This window comes from Gymnoscopelus braueri, assembly GCF_963280865.1.
Source record: "Gymnoscopelus braueri genome assembly, chromosome: 5".
Taxonomy (NCBI): Eukaryota; Metazoa; Chordata; class Actinopteri; order Myctophiformes; family Myctophidae; genus Gymnoscopelus; species Gymnoscopelus braueri.
In genome coordinates this window covers 39,385,548-39,397,235 of record NC_137606.1, presented here as the reverse complement: position 1 = coordinate 39,397,235, position 11,688 = coordinate 39,385,548, and the positions used below count along the sequence as shown (strand labels likewise).

At 44.1% G+C, this 11,688-nt stretch overlaps 1 protein-coding gene across 1 annotated transcript in view; it reads left to right on the top strand.

The window, feature by feature from the left end:
- Positions 1 to 1,894: 1,894 nt before the first annotated feature.
- LOC308085623 (chloride channel protein 2-like) overlaps positions 1,895 to 11,688 on the top strand; it is a 202,896-nt gene continuing 193,102 nt past the window's right edge. Inside the window, 1 exon segment of the mRNA XM_080428838.1 lies at positions 1,895 to 2,188. Within this exon segment, the coding sequence (XP_080284964.1) occupies positions 2,132 to 2,188 (57 nt within the window). The 5' untranslated portion in view covers positions 1,895 to 2,131.

The window sequence follows — 11,688 nt, the reverse complement described above, 5'->3', positions numbered from 1 at the left end:
GTCCAGGCGCATACCACATACGCTGGTAACCCAGCTTGACAGCGTGTCTTGGGGGTCGACCCCCGATCCCGACGACCTTTGCTGTATGTCACCCCCCATCTCTCTCCCCGTTTCCTGTCAGCCTACTATCCTGTCAAATAAAGGCATAAAAAGCTAAAAAAATATATTAAAAAAAAAAGATTTGTCATGGTGAAGATAGAAAATACATAATGGTAGTCAAATGCAGTGGTTCTCAACCTTTTCAGGCCGCGACCCCCCAAAATAATCATATTTGAACTGGGGACCCCTCACCCTGACAAGCACTTGGAGTTGTAGGAGTTGAGGCATTACATTTAGTTTGACTTGATTACACAGATAAATATTGTGAAAATAGCCGATCTACAAGCTCACAAGGCTGCGTGAGCTTATATATTTTCACAATTCTTTCCTCTTTGTTATATTATTTGACAATTTGGCCAATGTTTGACCAGTTTGTATAGTTTCATTTGTTAATTTGTAATTACTTTTGATGCAGTAATGGTCTTTTTTTCTTTCTTTCTTTTTTCTAAGTATTATAAAGGTCTTGAAAGTCCTTAAATAGTCACTTCACTGTCATCTGGGTTTCGGGGACTCTCCCAAAATCATGTGGAGAACCACTGGTCTAATGACAGATAATAAAGTAATGCATTTGCGTTCATCCCTCATCCCATGCAGCATGTGGAGTGACGCGCGCTGTGCAGCACAGCTTGACACAGACATTTCAGAAGTAACCTCCCCACTTGTTTTGGGAAATGGTACGTCTCTTGAACTGGATCAACACTCCGTTTACGGCTTGTAAGTTGTATTAGACAGGTAGAGAGAGAGGCTTCAGTCACCTTGACTAAAATTGTGCCCAACTTAAAAGATAATTGTATTTGTATCTCAACACGCAGGCAAAAATACCAAACAAAAATAAACACAGACACATGATCTACGGATTCAAACAATTCAAGACAGAACAGTCAGCGTCAGCGACCTAGCCATGGATCACAATACGGTCGTCTGTCACGATCCGTCATGGATGAACTTCAACCTCGTGTTTGCACTTTTCCCATTTTTGGTCCGTATGTTTACATAAACGTTCAGATTTAAAATATAAAGTGCTTAACCCATGGCCAGGGATGTTAGAATTATGTTCGGGCCCGCATAAGTACACGTATATTCTGTATTGTTCAATACAAATCATTTTAATCCGATCGGTGGCGATTTTGTCCGTATTTTCTCCAATTGCTTTCAACTACGCGACCCTATCGGTTCGTAGGTGTATTGCACTCTGATATATTATAACTCTATGAGAAAATATCGGATTAAAATACTTTTTACTGAACAATACGGAAGATACGGGTATTTATGAGGGCCCGTACATAATTGTAACATCCGTGGCCATGGGGTAAGACCTTTATATTTGAAATCTGAACGTTTATGTAGATGTACGCTGTACTACGGTCCAAAAAGGGAGAAAATGCAAACACCAGGTTGAAGTTCTTCCATGAACTTTCATGATATGAGAGTCATGTTTCAGGGCTATCAGTGACACAAATCTTCGGGACAAACTCAACTTTCTTTGGCCCGAATTGGCCGTGCCCGTGTAGTTTCGCTCTCACGCCGAAAAATGACAGATCTACAAGCTCGTAGATCTGTTATTTTCCAGTGCGAGAATGAATGAGGCTCGAAAATCACAGGGGACAAAACTTGAGAGAACAGACTGTACCATTCCAGCCCGCGGCAGAGGGGTGGTGGACTGTGGCGGCGGGTCCTGCCTGCCTCACAACTTTAAGTCCCGCCTCACTAGTTGTGTGTGAATGTCGGGGAAGATTTTGAGGCTATAAAATGAAGGAACTTCGTCCTTCAGACGCACTATTTCTCCCAAGCCAGAGTTCCTCCCGTGAACGAACTCTCACGGAGTCTGGACGAGTTATCAAGCAGCCCAATGCTGTGACAAATTAACATTCACTCCGTAACAGAGAGCGACAAAAGAGAGACTTTTAGGACTTGAAAGCTGAAAGAAAGCATAGTTCCTCCTCTCCTCCATTCTTTTAACCTCGCCGGCCGGGGGTACAGTGACAGGACAGGAGTGACAGACAGGACAGGAGTGACAGACAGGACAGCCACCATGGCAGGGGAGGGTCACGGCGCGGACCAGCGGGCGCTACAGTATGAGCAGACTTTGGTAAGTGTGTAACAAACTTGTTGCTCCACAACACACTGTCTTTGAAACTTCGCTCCCACTGGCAACAACGTGTCCGTGGGTCTGTGTGTGTTCTCGCCACGGGGGGTGCGCTCGCTGCTGAGTGAGACCCCATGCACACTCTGTCTCTCAGTCTCAGTACAGTGGATTTTAATCTGCAGTGCAGAACAGATGCACACCCAGCTGTTCCACTGCACTGTAAATTAAAATCCTGACTGTTAATTTATAGTAATGAGACTGTGTGCACATTTCCATTTGAACACTTTCAGGGTTACATTCTCTCTCTCTCTCTCTTTCTTTCTTTCTCTCTCAATTTTTCAATATTCTTTATTGGCATGATAAAATATGTTTTACATTGCCAAAGCATACATATAACATACAACAAGTCCTAACATTATGTATACAAAGACAACAAGTGAATAACATACATCTTAACAATAATGAATAACAAGCAATATAGTAATTGCTCTCTCTCTCTCTCTCTCTCTCTCTCTCTCTCTCTCTCTCTCTCTCTCTCTCTCTCTCTCTCTCTCTCTCTCTCTCTCTCTCTCTGCCATGCAGTGTGACAAGTCCTGGTGATTTGGTAGTCTTATGTAAATACCGTTTAAAAAGTCATTTTTTATTGGGGATCATATTATATGACCACAATGCCACTGAAAAGACCTCACATGAAGATTTGAGTCAATCACACACAATCTGATTGCAGCGAGTGAGATATAGGGACACGCCAGTTGAGACTTGACATCATCAGGGCACAAGATCTGTTCCTTGGCATGTTTGTTCGTGTCAGCCCTCCCTTGACTTGATTGAGTTCGACATTGATTGACGTTTACATGTCACAACAGCATTGCAAAGAAAAGTTGGCAAAGGCGCTACTGTCAAAACATCTGGATGTGACTGACACAATATCCCTTTCAGCCACATACCACGACTTACAAATTAATCATTATCATTTTATCATTATCATAGTCTACTAATACACATACTCCGTCATGCACAGGTGCATGACGTAGTAGTATGTGTATCATGTAGGTCTACACTATAATACGTCACACTAGCCTCCATAAAATGAAATATGTGTCCTATACATGAAGAAATTGTGTGCTTTCTTATCTTGAGACGGACAATGCCACAGTCATGGGAGCTGTGTCCCAGCCCCAGGACTGTGTGGGCTGTACCGATAGCCTGCTGGCCAAGGCCAACAATGACTGCCTTCAGTAACCTAAGTGTTGAACAGTGTGGTGTTGAGAGTCTGTTATTAAACATAACACACATACACATGTACGCATAAGTGGGTGTATAAACAATGAGCACTTAGATCGTTTACTGTTTGTCTGTTGTTGACACCTGTCAATGAGGTTACATCTGACAGTTCCACACGCAGGTGCACACTTGAGAGTGTAGACGTCGTTGGCTACCTGGGGCAGGATGTGAACTCTAAGCCCTGTTCACCTCGCAGCCGGTTACGCAACCGTCCTGTTGTTTTAGCTCGACAGCTTTGATTGGAAATCAAAAGGATGGAAATGTGTGCTGTACGAATGGCACCCCCAACCTTCCCCATGCATCAGTGTATGCTGTGCGTGTGTCTACACTGTAGTTGAACCTCGCAAACATCTAGCGAGAGCTGCTATTTGAAGAGGCTAGCTTTATAGGCCTGCTGGTCCCATTCAACGGCAACGAGCCTTTAAATTAAGCAAAGCCACAACTGTAGCACTTGTTGTGCATTTGTTTTTCCTCTCTTGAAAAAGTCTTTGTAAAAGGCACCCCCCCCCCCCTCCTGCCCTCCTCCCATTGCTGTGTTCTGTTAATCTCTCCCTCTCTTTCTCTGTGTGTGAGAGAGATTACACAACCAGCGGCCCGCTGATTCAGCGCTGGGCCGCTCTTATCAGCCTTGTGGGGTCCCGTGCTCAGACCTCTGGCTCTTCAAAAGGTGTGCCAAGCTTTTCAAAAAGGCTCTCTCATGCGAGGTCACTGTCATCTCAACTCTTTGTCTTTGCTACCCCCCTCTTGTCTGTGTGTGTGTGTCTCTCTGCGCTGTGGGCCGTGGTAACATGGGCTCCTTTGTGCGATACTGGCAGTGCAGTGTGGTTGTGTGGGCACGGTGTGGCATGGTGTGGGCAGAACACCACTGAAAGAAGCCACTGTGGTGGAGCTGTGTTAGAGGGATCAAGAGGTGGGTTAAAAATGTCCTCTAACTAAAAGCGTGAGGCAGCGCCACTGACCGGAAGAGGTAGTTTTCACAATTCAAGTCTTTGTGGATGACAATCCCAGGGCTTTGGCTCTAGCCACCATGAAGGATTTACACACACACACACACACACACGCACACGCACACGCACACGCACATGCACATGCACACGCACAAGCGTTAATGTGTAATTCCATAACAAATTGGCCAGTAATGTTCTTTTTTTAAAAGTAAATGTTTGTCGCAGAGAGGAGACGTGTACCTGTCTCTCACCATCACCCCTATTTACTGCCTCTCTCTCTTTCTCTCTCTCCATCGCTTTCTCTCTCGCACTTATATTGTTGACATAAATCTCTGCCTCAAACATATGCTTTCCTGTCCTTACACTTTCTCTCAGATACCTTTAAACATCTAAAACCTCTATTAAAGCTGTAGTTCAATGGACATATAATTGAGTAGAGAACGTGTTTCGTCAATTGTCAGAGGGACAGTTCTCTGACTTAGTGGGGAGTACCCAGCTTTTAACCTCTGTGGTCGGTTCACACCTAGTCTGGGAGACTTCGCCTCAGAGCCTGGACAGCAGGGGCGCGGCCACTGCGTTCTGATTCAAATCAACAGCCAATGAAGAAAAGGGGGCGGGATCCACATGCAGTGGGTGTTGCATGTAAATAGGAGCGACGGGAAGCGTCCGCCATTGTTGTGTACTGCTGTTTGCCTCTCGTCTGACTTTTTAGACGAGTTGCACAGCTCTCAGACCGGTAAGAGGCGTGTCCACTCAGATTCTGAGCGTAAGTTACATCCCGCCCACAAATACCAGGGCTCTGGCCCAGAAGTTTCCTTGCCCCTCCCGTTTGTATGCGAGAGCTGGCGAAAACTTCTGGGAACTCAGATTAGTTCACACCTAACGCATCCACGTTTCACACCAGAAGTCACATGAGACTCCTTTAAAACCCCTTGAACCCTATTTTATGCTTTGTTTTACAACTGTGTCTTGGCGCAAAAATAGCAGATCTGCAAGCTCACAATGTGTCGCATCACGACGCATTGTGAGCTTGCAGATTGGCTGTTCTTGATGTTATTTGACAATTTTTGACAATCTTCACATATACATGCCCACAATACGCACACCAGGGCTAACGTTAAAGACATAATTGTGATACTGTATACACAGTATGCATACATTTACAGTATGCAGTTTATTTATGCTGTAGTGTACAGGGAGAACTCTGTGGAGTTCCAAATATCCTCCAGATGTGTGTGTGTGTGTGTGTGTGTGTGTGTGTGTGTGTGTGTGTGTGTGTGTGTGTGTGTGTGTGTGTGTGTGTGTGTGTGTGTGTGTGTGTGTGTGTGTGTGTGTGTGTGTGTGTGTGTGTGTGTGTGTGTGTGTGTGTGTGTGTGTGTGTGTGTGTGTGTGTGTCAAAGTTTAATCTGGTGGTATTGGTCTCTGAGATGATGTGGCATTTCTGTTTCTTTCTTTCTCTCTCGCTTTCCTCTCTTTGTCTCTCTCTCTCTCTCTCTCTCTGTGTCTCTCTCTCTGTGTGTAGGCAGAAATTCTACTGTGGTCATTACATTCTGCTGGTGTCATTACACCCGCGACACCCCCTTCATTCTCAGGAGTCATAAAGTCATTGATTTCAGTCATTGAAGTCAGTGATTGATTGGATTCTCTGCATGTACACACACAGACGGTAGCTAGTCACGATTGTCTTCCTTCTGCTCTGCTGTCTGGTTAGTTATTGCTGTTATCTCTTTGGCTGGGGACTGGTTATTGCTGTTATTTCTTTGGCTGGGGACTGATTTTGCTGACCCCATGGCCTTTCCTCTAGCACTTTACAATGTTATTCACACACATTTTCACACCGATGGTGGAGGAAACCGTGCAAGGCTTTTTGTACACAGGGCACCATTGAAAAAGAGACCCTGGTCTCAATGGATTTCCCTGAAATAAAGGTTTCAATCAATCAATCAAGGCAAGGCAACAACCTGTTCATCTGGGGCACTTAGGACTTCAGTGTCTTGCTCAAGGACACATCGGCAGTAACACGGTGGGAGCCCCGGGATTGCACCGGAAACCTTCCGATTCCCAAAACAGGGGTGCCGTGCGTGGACAACGATGCGGAAATAATTATGGAAATATATTTCTGTTATTTTGCATCTACCTGGTTTTATACAGATGAATAAATAGATTGATCTAGAGATAGATCTGATTCAGGCTGGATTTGGCTGCCAGTATTATAATTATAATTATAATTGCAATCTGTTGATTATGTAATAATTGTGACAGGCAATAGATAGATGTGGCACCTGCTAAATGCTCAGCTATAACTGATGGTTCATTGGGTCTATTTCATGTGCCTCTACTGAACTGCTCACGGCCTTGGAGCGTGTACCAGTGATTTGAGACTTAACGTGATTAGACTAATCTAATGTTGTTAACTCTGTTAAAACTCTGTTTTTGTGCAGTGGGCAGTTCGTCTGACTACCAGCAAGCTGTGGTTGAGCCTGTTTCCTGCTGGGAGAAGCCTGTTTATGTTGCAATAATATCTTAATGATGACCCAACACTTTATGGTCAACACCATAAAGACGTACGTGTGTGTGTGTGTGTGTGTGTGTGTGTGTGTGTGTGTGTGTGTGTGTGTGTGTGTGTGTGTGTGTGTGTGTGTGTGTGTGTGTGTGTGTGTGTGTGTGTGTGTGTGTGTGTGTGTGTGTGTGTGTGTGTGTGTGTGTGTGTGTGTGTGTCTTGCCATTGGGGTCATTTGTAACTCAGTGCTTCTCTTGCTGTGGTAATCAGGCCTTATGTTGCCGCTCGCTCGTTTGATGTCCGAGTGTTGGGGAATTTTCCCCAACACTCCTTTACAACCCCCCCCTACACACACACTTCTCTCACACACACACACACGGTTGAAGGCTTCTTCGAGAGGGTTTGTCAACAACCTCACTGACAAGCATTTTTCAGGAGGCAAACAGAAAGGGCTTGTGTAATGTTACACGACTCATGGTTACTTTATTTGTCTCCGGGGAAATGTGTCTTTTACATGAAGTCTTTGGAGTTGTCGGGACTCAGATGTGAATAGAACGACTCGGACTCTCGAGACATTTGAAAGAGAAGATTACAGAAAGCCCAGAGAGGTTTGTCTGAATGCTCGCCCATTCCGACTCCATTCACTTCTGTTCAAACAACTGTGATGGATTCCTGTAAAACCCAAATACTTCTTGACATCAGAAAGGTGGAATGTACACATCAGTTACTAAAGTGAGCTATTATGAGGTGTGAATTTCCACAGACAAAAGATACATTGACTTTGTGTTTCTAGATAAATGTGTGTGCGTGTGCGTGTGCGTGTGCGTGTGCGTGTGTGTGTGTATAAAAGAAAAGGATTGTGTGTGTGTGCGTAAAAAAGATGAATTGCCCATCAAGTGTGTGTTTAGAAAAAGATACATTGACTTTGTGTTTCTAGATAAAAGAAAAGGATTGTGTGTGTGTGAGAAAAAGATGAATTTCCCATCAAGTGTGTGTTTGTGTGTGAGGGGAGGGGTCTCAATGAGCCTTATAGGTCAATAAATTGTTCAATGATGAGACAATGTAAAGTATTGAGGCATGTCCCATGATTAATACAGCAATTTATTTTTCTTCCTGTGTCTTTAACAAGGACTATGGATTAAGTGTGAGTTATACTTAGTTGCGTGCGGGTGTCTTGCACTGAACATAGCTGATATACAAGCTCACAATGTTCTGCGTTACGACGCGATGTGAGCTTGTTTCTAGCTTGTAGATTGTCATAGTGCGGCACCCGCACGCAACTAAATATAACCTAAGCTTTAGACTACAGACTACAGAAGTAGGAAAGTAGATTGTAACCTAGTGATTGTCCCTAGTACAAGAAGTGGTTATAAATAACGTAAATGATACTTAAACTCTGCTTGGGCCAAAGAGCAACATCAGAAATATATGAGGGCGAAGGGCAAACGGCTGCTGGCCTGTAGTTATAGTCTTTTATTTGTTTATGCCAAGAGGAAAGCATTAGTGATCAAGAATATTTCATAGCTTTCCTTTTGTTGATCTACAGTGAGCATGCTGTTGTCTTCCACAAAAATGGTCTTGTTGTAATTTTGAATTACATAAGCAATCTTTTGAATTATGGTATATTAATACAATATAACTAGCACATCTGCAGTGGTTGGAGGCGGTCTCTCTACTCTTCCATTGAGAAATGTAGACCCTGGTGTTGGGTCCAAGTGGGTATTCTCCATTGGAGCCGTAGAGGTTTGGTCTCTCATGGGAAGTGGGTGTTAGTTGAATGCACCGCTCTCTGTCGGGATTAGGACATAAAAAGTATGGCTTTACTGTACCTTAAGTACCCCAGAGTCAAAGACTTTGTGTGTGTGTGTGTGTGTGTGTGTGTGTGTGTGTGTGTGTGTGTGTGTGTGTGTGTGTGTGTGTGTGTGTGTGTGTGTGTGTGTGTGTGTGTGTGTGTGTGTGTGTGTGTGTGTGTGTGTGTGTGTGTGTGTGTGTGTGTGTGTGTGTGTGGAGATATTCCTCCTCTTCCTAGCTCCAGCATGTGGACAGTTTGATCCAAACCAATTCAATTTGTCTCCAACTTCAGCCTAGTCTCCTTGAATCACAGGACAAGTTGACATATCAGTGCATGTTTCGTTTTCAGCACCGATCCCTGTGTGTGTGTGTGATCTTTTAGATCTCTGTTAGATGTGCTTTTGTAGATGAAGCCTTGTTTGGTGTATCAACGTCCTGTCACGAGAAGAGAGCAGTCACCAGATTCTAGAGGGAGACTCCAGTCCAAATTTGTCCGGGTCAATAAAAGTTGTTTTCGGAACATAGTCCTTCAGTGGTTCCTCTGTTCTCAGGGAAGATCATTTTGTGGCTTTGCCTAATTGTTTACGTGCGTGCGAGCGTGTGCGTGTGTGTGTGAGAGAGAGAGAGAGAGAGAGAGCATCTGTTCACTCCTCTCTTTAATCTATTACGATCGGGAATGCATCTGTGTCATTTCTTTGGCTATTCAAAAAATATCAGATATACAAGCTCGTAGAGCGGCACCGAGTGCTGTGCTATGAGCTTGTAGATCTGCTATTTTTTTTTTTATCGTGGGAAAATTCCGATCTGTGCTTCTGGGGGTCCCTGGAACAACATATTTTGAGATGGGGATCCGTGGCCAAATAATGTACATCATTTTGCCCCCCCCCCCCCCCAGAAGCAAAGATTTGAGTTACAAATGTTTGCTTAAAATATATATATATATATTCAAAGATTTGCACATTTTCAAGATTTTTCAAAAAATATTTTTTGATAGCCAAAGATATAAAAGAAATGACACAGATGCTTTTCCGGTCTTAATGGGTTAATAAGTAGAAAGCTCATTGATCAATAATGGTGATGAGCAGAGATTTTCAGAGGCAGCTTGGCTAAAGGCTTCATTCAGACAGACATAGCAGGCAGACAGACAGACAGACAGACAGACAGACAGAGCAGGGGCTCCCAACTTTTCCATGCCAAGGACCCCCAAGTTACTATGATATTCAAAGATTTTCACAATGGTTCAAGATTTTTTTTTTAAATAGCAGATTTTCAAGCTCGTAGCGCGGCACTCGATGCTGTGCTCTGAGCTTGTATATCTGCTATTTTTGAATAGCCAAAGTGTAAAATAATGGTATAGCTAAAATAAAAAATGACACAGATGCGTTCCCGGATTGAATGGGTTAATAGAGAAGGCGTACTTTGTTTGTCCGTACTCTCTCTCACACACACACACACACACACACACACACACACACACACACACACACACACACACACACACACACACACACCCCCCCCCCCCCCAACTCGCCTTTTCAGTGGCGGAGATCGCTGGATTTAAATATTCAAACAGCGTTCTAGAACCACATTACAACGTGCCAAGCCGATCGTATTTGAGCACAAGTGTGTTGCCTGCGATGTATGAGAAATGAATGCAAGAGAACAATTACCGAAGGGCTGAACCATGTAGAATTGATTGCCTTAACTAGAACGGTGTGCTCCGCCTCCTCCTAAGAGTGCAGATCTCCGCCAATCTCCGCCAGGCCGGGTTAACCCAGGGCCCGCAAACTTTGGAAGGCAGTCATAGCCACTTGGACTGGGAAAAAAATCGTAACTTTTCAAAGAATGTCAACTAATCTTTTTAAAGAAGAATCTGAAAGTGTCAATGATTTGACAGTTGATACAACCTAAAGTTTATATTGCTAATAAGTGAAACGTTTTATTATTTTAGGTTATCATTTGTTATTTACTAAGGAGTTCCCAAAGCAGCTACGCCCAAATATGGAGTGTGTTGTCTAACTTCAATGTGTCATCATGGCATCAGGCACAAACAAATCACTCAGCTCCATATATGGCCACAAAAGGGGCCATGCCCATATATGGCCATATACTAATGACATCAGGGATCACAATTTAATGCCCATAAAAGGGACAAGCACTGACAGATACAGAGATCTCCATATATGGCCATATGAGTCGGATCGGCGGTGCAACATAGGTGTGAGGGCCGCATAGCCGTGAGTGATTGCCAAACACTCACCCCCCTCCCTCAACACCTACCATTGAAGTGCCCTTGTTGAGCAAGGCACTGAACCCTCACCTGCTCGAGTGGAGCTGCTCAGTGTCCAACTAACACTGTCCAACTAAGTGTGGTTCTAATACTGGACAGCTCCCTAGTGTGAATGTGAGTGTGAAGCAGGTCTTCACTGAAAAGGCCCCAGTGCCCATTAACTCAATGTAATTTACTCGTGTTAAATAAAGGATTAATACAAGTCCAGTGTCCTTTCAGTTCAATACCATCTAATACCCTAACATTACCACATTTTGAAGTGAAGTGTTGCTTGGTACGAGTTGTTGGACTTTTTATTTTAGCAGATGATTAGACAGACTAGTGTATGCAGACAGACTGGAAGTCACTGTACATTTGTCTGCCAGCACCCGTGTGGGTGGAGGCAGAAATAAACGAACTGCATGTGTGAGTGTCTGTCACATTGGTGTTTGTCACTAAAGAAGAAAGATGATGATGGTGTGATGATGGTAGGGCGATCCCTCTTCTTTATGGCCACAACAAAGGCTATTTTGAAATGGCACGCACGCACGCACGCACGCACGCACGCACGCACGCACGCACGCACGCACGCACGCACGCACGCACACACGCACACACGCACGTCGCACGCACACGTATAGTTTCCTCTTTGGCCTGAGCTGCACTGAGTGTTTCTGTGACACAAGATGTACTCTGCAGTGTTGATTTCGTC